Here is an 18980-nt window from a genome sequence, read left to right on the forward strand (position 1 = left end):
GCGGAAGCAAAAACAAATCCCCGTACAGAAACAATTAACATCACGATGACTTGGGACGGTAAAAACAAACTTATATACATATCCACACGTTCTATACAATTTTCCAAATCTACGGCTTCGGAGGCCACTGTACAAGCCTATGACCACTAAAAAAAAAAGATTACGTGGTCGAAGCCTACTATACATCCCAAATAAAACAGCCAGCAAAAGTCAAGAGGCCAACTACCCTAGGCCTCGTTCTCGCTATCCGGTACTATATCATCTCTCGCCTCCAGCTCATCCTCGTCAAGCTCGGGTGGCTGTTCCGCATCCGATGGCTCTACAACCTCCCATCTTCTCCCGGTACCATGACATTAGGGAATACCGAATCTCCTGGGCAGAACACTCATGGCTGAGGCGGGTGGTCCGAAAAACAACGAACCCACGACGGGCTGAGATAAAATCTCAATAAGCTAGCCCCTAATCCTAGATTAGGGCTCTAGTGCCTCCAGACACATTTTTCAGTGAACAATTTCCAATAATTCTTCTTTCTTCCCAAAAATTCCACAATTTAATTCCAGAAAATTCCGTTCTTTCTCCGAAAATTCTCACACCTTCTCCAATATTCTACGTTACTCCCGTTTCGGCGTTCCACGCCTCGGTCTAACAATAAAATATTCTACGTGCTCCCGGGGCCCGTTTTTAGCACACCAGGCCATAATATAAATGTCCACCTTACTCCAAAAATTTCCACGTTACCCCGAAAATATTCCACGGCACTCCGAAAATATTCCACGTTACTCCGGAAGTATTTCACGTCGCTCCAGAATATTCCACGTTACTCCGGAAATATTCCATTACGAATATTCCACGTTACTCCGGAAATATTCCACGTTACTCCACCGCCATCAAATAAGTTCATAACATTGAGCCTCGGACCTTTATGGAACACGGCTCTATATATATACCAGGGTCTCGAGACACATAGGAATACGACCCACGGATCTCGGTCTCGGACACATAGGAACACGACCGGATCAAGTCTCGGACAATTAGTCGAACACGACTCACTTTGGTCTCGGACGACTTAATTGAACACGACTTTCTTACTTTCTCGATCTCAAACAATCAGACGAATACGACTCACTTTGGCCTCGGACGACTTGATTGAATCGCCTCACATTTTCTCGGTCTCGGACAATCGGACGAATACGGCTCACTTTGGCCTCGAACGACTTGATTGAATACGACCCTCACATTTCCTCGGTCTCGGACAATCGGACGAATACGGCTCACTTTGGCCTTAGACGACTTGATTGAATACGACCCTCACATTTCCTCGGTCTCGGACAATCGGACGAATACGGCTCACTTTGACCTCGGACGACTTGATTGAATACGACCCTTCTCATTTTCTCGGAATAGATCGGGACCACGTGATTCACTCACGTTAGAGAATTAATAATTCGGGATCACCCGATTAATCCACACTAAACCAAATATTAATTCATACTACCCGATCAATTAACACTACCATAGTATCCAATCCACGTCATGCGACCATATTACGCTAACATAGCAATTTATAAATCACGTACCATTAAAATTATACCAACGTGGAAATTTATCACGGCCGAACAATAATAATTTTCTAACATATAAAATAATTCTACTATAGTACTAAACTATAGTACTAATGCCACATTTATTTAGTGCCATGGCATAACAACTTTATATCACATAAAAGTAACCCTAGTTAATATATTAACTAACCATGGTTCAAAAATTAACTAGAGTTAAATACTAACCTAACCATGATTAAACTATAGCATAAAGTAACTCTAGTTAGGGCATAAAGTAACCATAGTTAAACTTTGACCACTATTATCTTCTTGACTTTACTATTCATGCAAGAACAAGCTTTCTCTCTCCTCCAAATATTCATTCTCGGCCAAGGCATAAAAATGGCCAAAAACAACCAATTTTTCACCCAAATCTCAAATCTCAAGTCCATTAGCATCCTAGATACCTAATATAAGGTTAGGACCAACTTACCACTAGTTTAGAAGTTTTAGAAACCAAGAAAAATTTTGACCCTAATCCGGCGGCTCCGGCAACTCCTCTTGACCGGCTTTAACCCACGGAAATCCGGCGACTCCGAGTAGCTCACGGCGGTAGTCGAGCTCCGGCGGTTCAAGGCGACACCGGCGGTTGTTTGAAGAATTTTCGATGAGGGAGAGAATGAGCAAGGGTGAGTTCGGCCAAGAGAGGGAGTGAGCTAGAGAGAGAAAGGGGTCTTGAAAAATGAAGAAGAAGAAAGTCAAAATAATTAATATAGGTTAAAATAATTATTGGGTGGGATATTTTGGTGTCTTGAAAGTCAAGAGGGACAAATTGGTGATTTTCTCCACCAAAAATAGTCAAAATTCGGCCAAGGGGTAAAATGACCAAAATACCCTTCGTTCCAAGTTAAAAATGGGGTATTTTTCGAGGGTAAATGGGTCCTTTCCCATATCCAGTCCAAATCTATTTTTCTTGAACCTCTTTGGGGCGAACCGCGAAGGAATTGCACCCAGGATGAAGAAACGTCCAAAATTTTTATTTTTTTGAAACCCCTAAAGGTCCGACCTGCCGGATTACGGGATGTCACAATTCTTCCCTCCTTACAAAAATTTCGTCCTCGAAATTTGCAATTCTTCAATCATCTCGTTTTAGGGGGTACTGATGCCTCATCGCTACCATGCTTTCCAAAGTAGTCATTGTCGTCATTTGACACTTCGATAATGTCCTTAACAGCAATGGTTTTCATCCTTTGAACTCATTTTCTTTGGTCCTCCACTATGTTCACCTTCCTCTTCCCTTTTGACATTCGCAAAATCTGTTGGTAGCATGCCCTTGAGTATTCAAATCACCTCTTCAATTGTCTATTGGTCCAAGAATAACATGCATACCTCACTACAATCCAGCTTTTCTAATTCCGGACTGAAGGTCTTTCCAAAGCATTGCATAAGACTCATGGCCTTTATCAACTTGCCCTCTATTATTCAAATCGAGTCGTAACCTTCTCGACTCCTTAAGCAAGTTCAAGATTACTTTCATAGTAATCTACTCTTAATTCCATTTGAAAACCTTCAACGATCATAGTAATCTTTCGATTTTCAAGGTCATGCCTCTTCTTAGCCGGCATGTCTCATCCTTGACCACATGTAAGACCGATCCAACATTCAGTCCATTTCATTGGACACCGTAATTCTCCCCTCAAATTTCGATGAGGTCATATCTTTAGATTCCTCTCCACTATTGAACTCGTACACTCGTCTATTGAGCTTCAAGGTTTCTATCCTCAACTTCGAGGTTTCTTTTCCAAGTACTCAGAAGTCTGGATTTCCTCCTTATTCTATTCGTTTCCACGACCCTTAGAAGTCCGAGTCCATTCATCGCCACATCTCAATTCCTTTCTGACCTTCGGGCTTGATGCTTCAAGTAGCCATCAAACTAGCCAATTGGAAAACTTCCAATTTAGAAGTTTAATCTCTTATTTCTCGAGGGAAGATCTGTCCCTCTATCACCAATTACACATTGCTCAATTCTCAATTATAAGCATCCACTAATTAATCCGTCCCTCCTTAGCGATATGGGCATCGCATAATAATACTTGGGTAATCTCTTTGTTCCACGTGACTTTCCTTCAATTCCCTTTTACGCGATCGGTGCTCTCAACCTCCTATAGTTCACATAACGTTGAGGTTTTTCTTTATACAAGCAACGCTCTCATATCCATAAGTAATTTCATACATTAGCGTTGCCTCTCGTTCAATTCCTCTCGGGAAACTACTACCTTATTTTCTTGTGGTAGATATAGATTCAAAATCTTTTTCCAACCAAACCATGTTTCCCAAACTTTGTCTAGAGGACATTAGCAAACCAACTCCAGTCATACACTGAGCATTCCAACTCGTAAGGTCTTATTGTCACAACCTATTCGCACAACCATCTTCGGATTGCCTTGTTACGCCTCAATTTCTCCCTTCCACATCACATCATTATGATTCTCTTGATCCCTTTGATTCAAACAATAATGCCATTAACAGCTTAGTCATCAACTTGACTCAAGTCCTCAAAGACTCTTTTCACGTTCGTTCACACGTTACATCTCGTCCTTAGCCCATTTCATCAATGGGACAGCTCCCATGGGGAATCCTTCCACAATCTGTCTATAACAATCCATCAATCCCAAGAAACTTTAAGTTTCGGCAACTCAAATCGACCCTAGTCGATTCATCACTCATTCCAATCCTCAAAGGCTCCACAGGATTTCATTTCCCACAAATTTCATAACCGAGGAATCTTGCCACATCAGGTCTACAATTTGTTCTCTTCTCATTTAGCATACAACGAGCATCTCCTTAGAGTCCATAAGATACTCTTAAAAGCTGTCCATGTTTCTTATGACTCCTTAAATGAGTCCCTTCATCGTCTCTCAAGACGGTAACAACCAATCCAATTACTTGGATACTCAAGTTGACTATCATCGGTTTCTTATCACTAGACGTAGAACATTCAAACTGCTCTTCATACATCTTACTTAAGAGCTCAAACCTTGGCCCTCTATTGTCAAGGGTCTCCACTTGGACCATACAACATTTTGTTCATTTTCGTCATTCTTTCCTTAGGAAGCATTATTGCCTTGCCCTCTTGGTTTCACAACCAACTAATGCAACCCTATCTTGATTTCATTCATTCAACTGGACATCGACATGTCCTAAGATTCAATGCCATCTACAAGACGGTTTCTCGAACTTCACTTTTAGGAATCATCCAAGTTTTGTGTCCTCTTTCTCGGTTCTGACACTCAATCTTAATATTAAGACAGTTAGTATTTTCTCTTCCTTCCACACTAGGGCTCTTTCCCCATGAAGGAAACTATACACTTCAATGGCATTCTCTTACTTCGAATCCCCCTCGTCTTTCCCATTCCACGGGACGTCAATCTTGGAGTCTATGTCAACTACAGAGTTTGTACTTCAGGATTTAGATGCCACCATACTCGATATTCTTCTTCCGGTAGACTCAATCACCTCGGGTGACAAGGTTTCAAGGAATCGAGGTTCCTCCTTAATCACCATAAATCCACACTTGAACATGCAACTTGACTTCCTCAAGTCACTTTGTAATTACACTCTAGACGCTCTTTTCGCTTGCTCAACCAATCAATAAAATTACAAATAACCAGGACTATCAAGTCCATTCACTTTCCTTTCCCTCCACGACCATCTCATGGTCCAATCACCCCTTTAAGAACGACACCCTACTCTTTAGGGTAATAACACACAATGTCACTTCCAGTGGTCCCGATTCATCCTTAATTAATCCTATTTTATTCAACAAGATCAAACAATTGACATAACTTCTTCCTTAATTTTCCTCACGACGGAAGAAACAAAACATCAATCTCTCATTACGAGTCTTACGCCAAGGCAATAGCCGTTTCTCGCGAGCACGCTCCATGTTCCATAATGAACATTTATTTGCTCGAAATCCATGAGCAAGGGTTCTCTTATTCATATGTCTTCCAATCATCCGCTCCCTTCATTAAAATCTATTACAATTCCTCGGACTCAGGAATAACAACTAGCCATAAGGCTCCCGAATTCAAATCTACTCGGGGACTTCGGGTTTTATTCAAAGGATCCTTGACCACATTTAACATATGCTTAAACGACTTTGAGAACTTTGTCTCACATTGGTCGATTGTCCTCGGATCCTTGCAAGATTATTAGGATCCCCATAACCTTTGCTCTCAAGCAATCCCAGGAAGGTACTTCCATTAAACAACTCAAGAAAGGCGATCTAGACAGGTACGATGCTTGCAAGGAAAACTCTTCATTTGGTGACATTTCACCAATCATCAATAGCCTCTTAAGGCTAATCACCGCCAGGGTCACTTTCTTTCTTTAGTGCACCCAAAACTTCTAAGGTTTTCTCACGAAACCCTCAATCCAGAGGGAGGCAATTTCAATTCACTCTCTCTCCATCAAACTTAATCAATCTCACTCTTATGCATCCTTCCGCAGCTTTCTTTCAAACAATTTTCTTTTCCATTCTCTATCGTCTTTCCCACGAGCTCACTTTGCTAACAACACAATCAACGGTAGCGGTCTTATCTCGCTTTGGGCAACAACGGCAGCTCCTTCTTGAGTCGCCTACCCATCGAATTTCAAATTCCTCTCAAGGTTCTCTTGACCCCTTCAACTCTAGGGTCTCGCACAACTTACAAGCTCGAGCCACACGCTCTTCCAAGCGCTCATACTCTTGTGGTTCATCTTTGCTCACTTATCATGATTCCTTTCGGTTCTTGAATCTTCTCATATTTTTTATACTCGAGCAAAATGCTCATCTAGTGACCATACTCTAGTCGTTCGACCTCATTAGGTTCTTATGGCACATGAACCACTACAATTCCCTCTAGGAATTAAAGACTTAAGTCATCTACTCGAGTCTAGCAATTCCAGGATGCTCCTCTCATTATCTCGTCACCAGCAATCAACCACCCAGGTGGTTCTTAGGTAACTCTCGCCTCGGCCAATTATCCAAGGGTTCCAAGTCACCCTTAACCGGTGACTATCTATCAAGTCAGCCTCAACGAGGCAATTTCTCAATTAACCACCAATTACTAGGCATGCCTCAACTAGGCCAACATCAAGCAATCATTCAAGACATTACTTCAATGAGTCGGTCGCTCATACTTTAACTATAAAGGCACATGTTCCTCTAATACGAACACAATAGACTGTCACACTTTCGGAAGATACCGGTTCAACGGGGTATGAACCTCACACGCCGTCTAATCTCTCGGTTAGATCTTTACCATAACAATCACATGATGCCAACTACATAACGGCATCCACCGCCCAAAGACGAAGCCTTTAATCATGCCAATCCCAAGCGCCATCACAAATGCCAAGCAAATTTTGAAATTTCACCTTGAGGATCAACTTAGTGCAATACGTCTCTTAATCAAGATCGGACTTAACCCGATACCTAGACTTTCCCTTTCAATTTATGGCCCGGGTCATTCCCGCCTCCTTGATATCTTAGAAGCCTGTTAGGAGCCGCTCCTTGTCCGGACCTCTCTGTCCCGACGATCACTCCCCGCCCTCATCGGACCCGGTCGTTGCGGGTTGTCCCAAGTCATACATCTACGGAGGAAGTCCCGTTCCACATGTCCCATACCATGCTTCATTACGGTTTATAGGTATCACGTCAACTTGTCCCATACCAAGCAACCGTTTATTAGGTCCGATAGTGATAAGCTCACGCGTGCACATCCCTCGACTTTCATTTTAATGCCACAAATACAAGCACCACCCGATTGTCCTCGTTACTCGACGTACCATAGTAGTTTCCGGATCAATTCTTATCTACAGAAGATCTCTAATTCCACCAATGACTGCCACATCTCATAGATCCATTGCTTACGTTCTAGCATATTCTTCAAGTTGAGTTACCGACAAACCATAATCATAGTCATATAATCCAACCGACTCTTTATTCAAAAGCAATCATCTATTAACCTCAACCACATGTACAACCTCAAAATCCATACTTAGGACTCTTCAATTTCCTGCTTGCTCGCTTATAAACCTCAATAATATCATCACCCAAGTTTACTAATAAAATAAAACGATACTAGAACCATTCGAATACAATACAAGTTCAAGCCTATAATCCTCAAGATTGAGAAATCAATGTCTTATCCTAAGGGTCCCAATATCTAATCGTCCTCAAGTCATCACTCCTTATTACTCCAAGTCTCAATCTCATTTGATCGAGCAGACCTTGCTCCGATACCACTCCAAACGGGGATGTCACGACCCAAACCCTGCGAGCTCATCGACATCCCACCTGGCCACACTTATGTACAGTTCTCCAGGATCCAAAGGCCAACAAATTCATGCGGAAGCAAAAACAAATCCCCGTACAGAAACAATTAACATCACGATGACTTGGGACGGTAAAAACAAACTTATATACATATCCACACGTTCAATACAATTTTCCAAATCTACGGCTTCGGAGGCCTTTGTACAAGCCTATGACCACTAAAACAAAAAGATTACGTGGTCGAAGCCTACTATACATCCCAAATAAAACAGCCAGCAAAAGTCAAGAGGCCAACTACCCTAGGCCTCGTTCTCGCTATTCGGTACTATATCATCTCTCACCTCCAGCTCATCCTCGTCAAGCTGAGGTGGCTGTTCCGCATCCAATGGCTCTACAACCTCCCATCTTCTCCCGGTACCATGACATTAGGGAATACCGAATCTCCTGGGCGGAACACTCATGGCCGAGGCGGGTGGTCCGAAAAACAACGAACCCACGACGGGGTGAGATAAAATCTCGATAAGCTAGCCCCTAATCCTAGATTAGGGCTCTAGTGCCTCTAGACACATTTTTCAAGTGAACAATTTCCAATAATTCTTCTTTCTTCCCAAAAATTCCACAATTTAATTCCAGAAAATTCCGTTCTTTCTCCGAAAATTCTCACACCTTCTCCAATATTCTACGTTACTCCCGTTTCGGCGTTCCACGCCTCCGTCTAACAATAAAATATTCTACGTGCTCCCGGGGCCCGTTTTTAGCACACCAGGCCATAATATAAATGTCCACCTTACTCCAAAAATTTCCACGTTACCCCGAAAATATTCCACGGCACTCCGAAAATATTCCACGTTACTCCGGAAGTATTTTACGTCGCTCCAGAATATTCCACGTTACTCCGGAAATATTCCACGTTACCCGGAATATTCCACGTTACTCCGGAAATATTCCACGTTACTCCACCGCCATCAAATAAGTTCATAACATTGAGCCTCGGACCTTTATGGAACACGGCTCTATATATATACCAGGGTCTCGGACACATAGGAATACGACCCACGGATCTCGGTCTCGGACACATAGGAACACGACCGGATCAAGTCTCGGACAATTAGTCGAACACGACTCACTTTGGTCTCGGACGACTTAATTGAACACGACTTTCTTACTTTCTCGGTCTCAAACAATCGGACGAATACGGCTCACTTTGGCCTCGGACGACTTGATTGAATACGACCCTCACATTTCCTCGGTCTCGGACAATCGGACGAATACGGCTCACTTTGGCCTCGGACGACTTGATTGAATACGACCCTCACATTTCCTCGGTCTCGGACAATCGGACGAATACGGCTCACTTTGGCCTCGGACGACTTGATTGAATACGACCCTTCTCATTTTCTCGGAATAGATCGGGACCACGTGATTCACTCACATTAGAGAATTAATAATTCGGGATCACCCGATTAATCCACACTAAACCAAATATTAATTCATACTACCCGATCAATTAACACTACCATAGTATCCAATCCACGTCATGCGACCATATTACGCTAACGTAGCAATTTATAAATCACGTACCATTAAAATTATACCAACGTGGAAATTTATCACGGCCGAACAATAATAATTTTCTAACATATAAAATAATTCTACTATAGTACTAAACTATAGTACTAATGCCACATTTATTTAGTACCATGGCATAACAACTTTATATCACATAAAAGTAACCCTAGTTAATATATTAACTAACCATGGTTCAAAAATTAACTAGAGTTAAATACTAACCTAACCATGATTAAACTATAGCATAAAGTAACTCTAGTTAGGGCATAAAGTAACCATAGTTAAACTTTGACCACTATTATCTTCTTGACTTTACTATTCATGCAAGAACAAGCTTTCTCTCTCCTCCAAATATTCATTCTCGGCCAAGGCATAAAAATGGCCAAAAACAACCAATTTTTCACCCAAATCTACCAAATCTCAAGTCCATTTGCATCCTAGATACCTAATATAAGGTTAGGGACCAACTTACCACTATTTTAGCAAGTTTTCCGGCGAGAAACCAAGAAAAATTTTGACCCTAATCCGGCGGCTCCGGCAACTCCTCTTGACCGGCTTTAACCCACGGAAATCCGGCGACTCCGAGTAGCTCACGGCGGTAGTCGAGCTCCGGCGGTTCAAGGTGACACCGGCGGTTGTTTGAAGAATTTTCGATGAGGGAGAGAATGAGCAAGGGTGAGTTCGGCCAAGAGAGGGAGTGAGCTAGAGAGAGAAAGGGGTCTTGAAAAATGAAGAAGAAGAAAGCCAAAATAATTAATATAGGTTAAAATAATTATTGGGTGGGATATTTTGGTGTCTTGAAAGTCAAGAGGGACAAATTGGTGATTTTCTCCACCAAAAATAGTCAAAATTCGGCCAAGGGGTAAAATGACCAAAATACCCTTCGTTCCAAGTTAAAAATGGGGTATTTTTCGAGGGTAAATGGGTCCTTTCCCATATCCAGTCCAAATCTATTTTTCCTGAACCTCTTTGGGGCAAACCGCGAAGGAATTGCACCCAGGATGAGGAAACGTCCAAAATTTTTATTTTTTTGAAACCCCTAAAGGTCCGACCCGCCGGATTACATGATGTCACAAGCGAAAGCAAAAATTCCACGTTCTGTTATTTTGTATTTTCTCTCTGCTTTCTCCCCGTACATGAGCTGTTGCTCCGGAATTGGTTGAGATCCATTCTTGTAATATAAATAGTAGTGACGCAAGAGAGCTGTGTATTCTGGTCTCATTCACCGAGAACACAGCAATGGCAGCAAGAACACCACGATATCCTTTTCCTATTCATGTCAACATTGCGAACTTCGTTACGATCAAACTTGCTGAAGACAACTTCCCGCTCCGGCAAGCTCAGTTATATAGATTCCTTCGCAGTCAAGAGCTATTTGGCTTCATCAATGGTGAAATTCCACCACCCTCTCGGACGCTACAAGTTGAAGTCGATGGACAAGAGGTAGAAGCGGTTAATCCCGATTATGCTGATTGGGTGAAAACCGACCAACCGGTGTCTTCATGGATAAGTGGTGCAGTTTCTGAGAATATCCTGGGCTAATCATCGGTCGGGAAACATCTTATGAGGTATGGCAGACTTTTTCGAATCGATTCACACAGAAATCGGTAGCTAGGGAGTTTGAGCTGAGGGGGAAACTTCGGGCATGTCAGAAACGAAATAGACAACTATTTGATTATCTTAGGGAGTACAAACCGATTTGTGATCAGTTGAATGCAATAGGAAAACCTGTGGATGAAATAACTAAAGTTTTTGGCATCTTGGAAGGACTAGGATCAGAGTATGAAAACTTCAAAACAACCATGTATTGCTTAAAACCTCAACTTGATTATGATGAGGTGATATCACAGCTAGAAAGATTTGAAGCAAGGCTGCAAAACTACTCCTCGAACCAGTTTAATCCTAACTTGGCATATTTTGGAGAAAGAAATGTAGAATTGGAACCGAAGGTAGTAATTAGCAAAGAACATAATCAGCCTAATCTGGTTTTCATGGGACAGAGAGGTGGTATCGGGGGAGGACGTAACTATGGCAGAGGTCGTTCCTTCAACAATCGAGGTCGTGGTTATGGTTATCGGGGAAGAAGTCAGAATTATAGACCATTTAGTCTGAACCGGGAGCGGGAGGTTCAGCATGTTAAACCACGGACTAACACCTATAGTGCGGGACCTGGCTTTCGACCTCATGCTAGTTCATCACAGAGGCATCAAGAGACCACGTCTTATCCCTCTCAAAACTCAGCAACTTACAAGAACTTGCAAGTTGAGAAAGCGATAGATGGAGTTCGCATAGCTTGTCAAATCAGTAAACGACCGGGGCATGATGCACTTCGATGTTGGTATCGGTTCGACAACTCTTATCAAGACGAAGCTATTCCTCAAGCTCTAGCTGCAATGCATCTTGAGGATCCTACAGGCGATGAATGGTATCCCGACACGGGCGCCACGACTCACATCACTGCCAATCCTGGTATAATTCATAACCTCTCAAAGTATACTGGAAATGATCTTGTCATGATAGGAAATGGATCATGCCTTCCTATTACTTATACTGGTAATGCATTCTTACATTCTGAGCTTGATGTGTTACCTTTAAATGATGTACTGGTGGTTCCCGCAATCAAGAAGAATCTTCTTTCGGTTTCGAAGCGGACCGATGACTTTCCTTGCTCCTTTGTGTTTGACAAAAATGGTGTTTATGTAAAGGACAATCGCATCAACACCACGGTGATGCTCGGGAGGAAAGTTGGGGGGCTCTACCGCGTGGATCAGCAGGAAACTAAGGCTCTGTTTACAGAGAGAAATAAGGCGATCGAAGAGGAGATATGGCATCAACGACTTGCTCATAGCAACTCACGGATCTTGAAGCATCTACAACAACAGCAAAGGATCTGCTGCATTAAGAAAGCTTCACCTGTGTGTGGTAGTTGTCAACTTGTCAAAAGTACTGCACTACCTTTTCCTCTATCAGATTCTGCAACTAAAGTCTCTCTAGCAAGGATACATTGTGATATTTGGGGTCCATCACCGGTAACCTCATTTCGGGGATTCAGATTTTATGTTGTCTTTGTGGACAATTTTTCTCGCTATAGTTGGCTTTATCCAATGAAGTTGAAGTCGGACTTCTATGATGTTTTTCTTGCGTTTCAGAAGTACGTGGAAAACCAACTTGATCATAAAATCAAAGTGTTTCAATGTGATGGGGGCGGTGAATTCACTAGTACCAAATTTTAGAATCACTTGGCAACTTGTGGTATTAAACGGTACATTTCTTGCCCCTACACCCCCGAACGTAATGGGATCTCCGAGAGAAAACATCGGCATGTAGTAGAATTGGGTCCGACTATGCTCTACCATGCTCGAACTCCACTACAATATTGGGTTGATTCCTTTTTGACCGCCAATTACATTATTAACCTACTTCCAACTCCAAAGTTGCGGATGGACTCACCTCACAGCAGATTGTTTAAACAAGTGCCGAGCTATGATCATCTCGGGGTCTTTGGATGTGCTTGTTATCCCCGCCTCGGACCCTATGCACAACACAAATTTGAGACTCGCTCCCTTACATGTGTCTTCCTGGGATATAGTGAGCGCCATAAGGGTTATCGCTGTCTGGTCCCTACTGATGGTAGAATATATATCAGTCGAAATGTGAAATTTGATGAATGTTTCTTTCCTTTTACCAAGAAACTAAATAGCGACTATCCTCACTACACTTCTTTGTATCGAAAATGGGTTGATGAGGTAGACTTTCTGGATTCTACCAAGTCGAGCCCAATGCGACACCCTCTTGTCTGTCCCACTGGTCATTTACAAGAAAGTGGAGTACTGGAAGTTGGCCAAATTCATGTCCCATACATCACCGAGCGGTGTAGACATGTCACTGTCACCATCACCGCATACTAATGACCTTGAGGCATCGGGGAGTTCTGCCGCAGATATTGCAGTACCAAGCATTCCTGTTGATATCCGAGATCAACCAAGTTCTTCCATCCATCATCTCTGTGACACCTCTGCTCACCCTATACGAACTCGCCTCCGATCTGGCATAGTTAAACCAAACCCCAGGTATGCTTGCTTAGCTAAATACAATGTTCCAGCTAAGCCAAAATCACTTAAATCGGCTACGGCCCATGAGGGCTGGACTCGAGCCATGCATGAGGAAATGAATGCCCCGCATATGAACCACACTTGGATATTAGTTCCAAGGACAGCTCGGATGAATGTCATAGGCTGTAAGTGGGTGTTTAAGACAAAGTTAGCATCGGATGGGAGCCTCGACGGCTTGAAGGCTCATCTGGTTGCTAAAGGGTTTCACCAAGAAGAAGGGGTAGACTTTCTTGAAACCTTTAGCCCCGTAGTAAAACAAGCCACAATTCGTATTGTCTTATCGGTGGCTATGGTAAAGCACTGGCCCATTCATCAACTAGATGTCAAAAATGCCTTTTTACATGGCACACTCACTGAATCTGTCTATATGGAGCAACCCCCTGGTTTCGTTGATCCCACTTTGCCTCACCATGTATGTTTGCTCAAGAAGTCTTTGTATGGTCTTTGACACGCTCCACGTGCATGGTTTGAGAAGTTCAGCAACTTTCTTCTTGAATCAGGTTTTTTCTGCAGCACCACCGACCCTTCTCTCTTTGTGTTTCATCAAGGCGCCGATACAATCTTGTTGCTTCTGTATGTTGATGATATAGTGCTGATCGGTAGCTCACATCGGTTGCTTGCTGACTTCATCAAATCCCTAAGTACCTCTTTTCACATGAAAGATCCGGGCTCGCTTCACTATTTTCGGGGGATAGAGGCCAAACGTACTTCAATTGACCTTTTTCTCTATCAAACCAAGTATGCTATTGACCTTTATGCTATTGACCTTCTTACACGAGCTCACATGCAAGACTGCAAACCAATAGCAACTCCATTATGTGTAAAACCCCTTCACACGACGGCAGATGACATCTACCTTGCCAATCCACTTGAATACAGAAGTTTAGTTGGAGGACTCCAGTATCTCACCATAACTCGTCCGGACCTTGCCTATGCCACTAATCTTTTGTGTCAGAAAATGCAACGACCGACCATTGCTGATTTTCATAAACTGAAGCGAGTTCTTCGATATGTTAAGGGAAGCGTGCATCGGGGAATCTTCCTGCACTCTCAAAGTTCTATGAACTTATACGGCTTCTCTGATGCAGATTGGGCCGGCTGTCCCGCAACCGGACGCTCCACCACCGGCTTTTGCACATACCTTGGTTCCAATCTCATTTCCTGGTCTGCCAAGAAACAACCAACTGTTTCTCGTTCATCTACTGAAGCAGAGTATCGAGCCCTTGCATTCGCCACTGCTGATCTTACATGGATCAGTTTTGTTCTACGTGATATTGGCATCTCTCTGCACTCTCCTACAACTCTGTTTTGTGACAACCAATCTGCCATATCCCTTACCGCCAATCCTGTCTTACATGCTCGCACTAAACATATTGAAATTGATTTTCACTTCGTAAGGGAAAAGGTCTCTTTGGGTTCCTTACGCGTCCAGTATGTCCCTAGTCATCGACAGATTCTCGACATCTTTACCAAGGTTCCGTCACGGTTCAACCACGGTACTCTCGGAACCAAACTGGGTTTGGGGTTCAAACCTGTACCCGGTTTGCGGGGGGATGTTGAGAAAATGATCTCTGGTGCCACGACTTCAACCAAGGAGAGAGGAGGAGAAAACCAGAAAACCAGCGGCTGCAATTCCCAATACGTGTCAACTGTTGAGTGAAATTCCACATAACGGCTTTCTGTTATGAGCAAAGGCAAAGATTCCACGTTCTGTTATTTTGTATTTTCTCTCTGCTTTCTCCCTGTACATGAGCTGTTGCTCCAGAATTGGTTGAGATCCATTCTTGTAATATAAATAGTAGTGACGCAAGAGAGAAGATGTGCTCTCGGATGAAGAAAAACTAGACAAGTTCTCTGTGAAGATGATCAATGGAAGCGTGAGTTCATTCTCTGCAAGTCTCATTCTTCCTTTTCCTTCTATATGTCAAACTTTTTCAGTTGGCATGGACAAATTTGGGGAATTTACCAATTCAAACATAAGTATATTGTACAAATGCCAGTTTAATATGCTTAAATTTTTCAACAGTGCCAATATATTCCTAATCTTTTGCGTGAAACTCCAATGTAATTCTTTCAACAATTGGTCGCTGGAAATATGGTCAGCTATTATAGACAAAGTCTGCTATCAGATCGAGTACTTAAGACAATGTTGGTATAACTGGGAACTTAAATCCAGTCAATGTAATTCCTTGCAAGGAAATCCATGCAAATCACATGCAAATCATTTACCTCTTTTATCATCCCTAGGGATCATGCACACTATATAGTCCACAATTATGAGGCTCAGACACATTAACAGCAAACCCCGAATAATCTCAAAGTTCAAAAAACTCAAAATGAAAATCAAGCTAGATTACAGACTATATAGATGACAAAGATTGGCATAAGAAAAGTGATGCCTACATTGTTTATGACATCAATTATCTTTACAATCTGATAATCAAGGTAATGCACGGAATGGACTTCCGATCACAGCTGAAACCCCTAGTAAACGCATGAACATTCGGCCAAAAACTGATCTGGACATGCATCATGCTTCCTTTCGCAGGTCCCTTGATGAAATTCTGGGATCGGAAAAGCAGTTAATGGCACATACATTGCTAGTCAGAGGGCACTGAATCATTTGAAGGCACTTCTGGGATGCTAGATGTTTAACTACATCCTCTTACCATAATAAGGCAAAACGTCGTCAATAACATTCACACAGATCTCTATACTTAGAAGGCTGTTGAACACACTATGATTATTAAATTTTGTAACATCTTGAGACAAATAATTAACTGTTCTGACATCACACACAAAACGGGAGAGAAACTTGATATGCTAGAATCACTGAATCAGCATCAATGACGTCACATCCAGATTTGCGCTTTACAGGTAGAATACAAACAGTCACACAATTATAGTTCAAAAGCAAGTTTGACTTAGGTTATAGTCAAATGAACAATACAATCGGGAATGAAGAGCAAGGATGTTGTCTAACTTCTTCTTGAAGACCTTTATCGCGTCCTCGTTGCGATTGACTACTTACCATACAAGGAAATCTGTAGTTGTAGGTACACTACCACAGCAAGAAACATCGCCCCTCCCTTTTAACGGGCTACACCATAGAAGGTCACACCACGCAGCCCGCTTGTTCTAGGCACAAGTAACTGACAATCATTCAACATGCAGCAAAGTTGCATCATATTACCGTACATGATGTCGGTGATGCTCCCAGAAGCAAGAATCATAATCCAAAAGGTCTTACCTGGTCGTGCAAAGCCATGAGGGGATTCAACAGGAAGAATCAATCCACGCAGATCTCCATTACTTGTGAGGTTTTGGAGCTCAAATCCAAACATTAGCATTAAGCATTTATATTTATAAAACCTCAACATATCAGAAACTCCACAATGTCATAAACAGATAATGAATGGAAAAGGAGACGGGAAATGGCGAAGAGACATGATATTTCCATGTTACAGGGTTCTATGAAACAGAGAAGGAAACAAAATTCATTTTACCATTGCGTAGACTCATCGTCTCAGAAGCATGAAAAGGTTATGGTGTGATCAGTCTCTTGAAATATTTTGCAACTGAAGAGCTTAAACTGTTCTAACTAACAAATTATCAACTACTAATTTCATCTCCTTCCTTAACGAAGGACATGATGTCCCATTTCTCAAATGGAAATCTGGCTAAGAATACCGAGTCTAGAGGAAACTATGCTTGGTGTCAGTCTGGATAAGTGTACCCACCATCTCGAGATGTGCACCTTATCCCTGGTGTACCAAACTTCTCAATGGGTTCTTATCGCGACCAATGACCCCTACTTCAATGCTTCCGATTTCATTAACCTCTATAATCACAAAAAATTCCACTGAGCCAGCTTTAGGGAAAATTCCAAAAAAAAAAAGGCTCCAAATGCTCTTTTTTTCTCAAACAAGGATCTAAAGTGGACTTATTTTAAATAAGGACCTGAAATGAGTCTTTTGTTGCAAAGAAAGGCCTCAATAGGGTATTTTCGTCTTTCTACGTTTTCCATTTTGTTTCCCATTTTCCTTTTGTTTTTTTCCTTTTTCCCTTTCCTTTTTTCTTTCCTTTTCCCTTTTTTCCCTTCCCCTCATCGGCGGTTGTGGGCTGGGCAACTTCGCCGCAAAAGACAAGGGCTCGCATTGCCCTCCCTAGGCGAGGGCCGACCCGACAGCCGCCGACGAGGCTCCCCTACTGCTGCAAGGGCCTGGCTGCTGGTGAGGGCAGCCCTGCTCAAATAAGGAGAGGGCCGGCCCTCGCCGGCAACCACGAGGCTGACCCTCACTTGGGCTAGGCAAGGCGAGCCCTCGCAGCCTCAAGCAAGGCCTCTCAGTCCATTGTCGCCAGCGAGGTAAAGAGAAAAAAAAAGGAAAACGAAAAAAATCAGAAAATATAAAAAAAATCAAAATATCCCTGATTAGGCCATTCTTTAGAATAAAGATGGCACTTCAGGCCCTTATTTGAAATAATATCTACTTCAAACTCCTTTTTTGAGAAAATGAGGACATTTAAGGCCCTTTTTTGAAATTTCCCCCAGCTTTATTTACTGGGATACAACAACTTCTTTTCAGTATAGACAAGTGTGCAAGAGAGAGAGAGAGAGAGTTGGTCAGCAAGATCTGCAATTAACGGAAGCCCCAGCTACAGTTCTTTCTCTGGCTGGTAGAGAGAATTGATTGGAAAGTAGAAATAGAACAAGGCTTCCTGTATTCTTCTCAATCAATATGAATGAGAATAAGTGCTAGAAAGACCATAGCATTAGATTTTACAAGAGCTTTTACCAGGAATGGTCCTTCAGGGAGATATTGCTAGCAGGAACGGTACTCAAGTTCATTGATTGATAAAGTAAACTTTGGCTTAAAAGGTAGAATTGCTTTCCTAGGCTCATAAGAGCCTCTTAGAGTGCATTTAACTATGGGTCCATTGGAAGAGATGATCATTTTCCCTTAGGTTGCCTATTATAACATTCTTTCGAACAGACAGTTTAGCTGATCAAAATTGTTGATGTCTGTTCATAGCATTAGGGTTTCCTTGTCCATAAAAGATATCGCAGAAGAGAAATTGCTTCTGATGCCATTATACCTCCACAACTTTTGAATCCCTTTGATCCAGAATTTCCACTACTGCAAGAGAAACAAGAAAAAGGTTGGAAACATTCATAAATCAGGCAGACAGTTGAAAGGGGAAACATAGATGAAATTTCTGTGAATGCCGCCCAATATTTCTGATAATTCTGCATTTTTACCTCGCTTCAGCTTAAAACCCAAGACAGATTCCATTGGCAAAACATGTCCAAAAGGTAATTTATTAGACTAATTGACAAAGCACTTTGCAACAGAAGGTGACATCTAAGCAAAAGCAAGTTCGCTGATAAAGGAATGTGCTTTTACTTTAGGAAGTTCACTTTTAGGTTCTAAGAAT

General features: G+C 42.2%; 3 protein-coding genes across 3 annotated transcripts in view; all 3 read right to left on the reverse strand.

The window, feature by feature from the left end:
- The window catches only part of LOC125314483 (tRNA-specific adenosine deaminase TAD2-like), a 636221-nt gene that overhangs the window by 471159 nt on the left and 146082 nt on the right, over positions 1 to 18980 (reverse strand). Inside the window, exon 6 of the mRNA XM_048276860.1 lies at positions 18578 to 18682. Within this exon, the coding sequence (XP_048132817.1) occupies positions 18580 to 18682 (103 nt within the window). The 3' untranslated portion in view covers positions 18578 to 18579. The remainder of the gene's footprint in view (positions 1 to 18577; positions 18683 to 18980) is intronic.
- The window catches only part of LOC115729247 (disease resistance protein RUN1-like), a 1053956-nt gene that overhangs the window by 359002 nt on the left and 675974 nt on the right, over positions 1 to 18980 (reverse strand). The window lies entirely within an intron of this gene.
- The window catches only part of LOC115757311, a 211644-nt gene that overhangs the window by 41939 nt on the left and 150725 nt on the right, over positions 1 to 18980 (reverse strand). The window lies entirely within an intron of this gene.

This window comes from Rhodamnia argentea, chromosome 3, assembly GCF_020921035.1.
Source record: "Rhodamnia argentea isolate NSW1041297 chromosome 3, ASM2092103v1, whole genome shotgun sequence".
In the NCBI taxonomy this organism is placed as follows: Eukaryota; Viridiplantae; Streptophyta; class Magnoliopsida; order Myrtales; family Myrtaceae; genus Rhodamnia; species Rhodamnia argentea.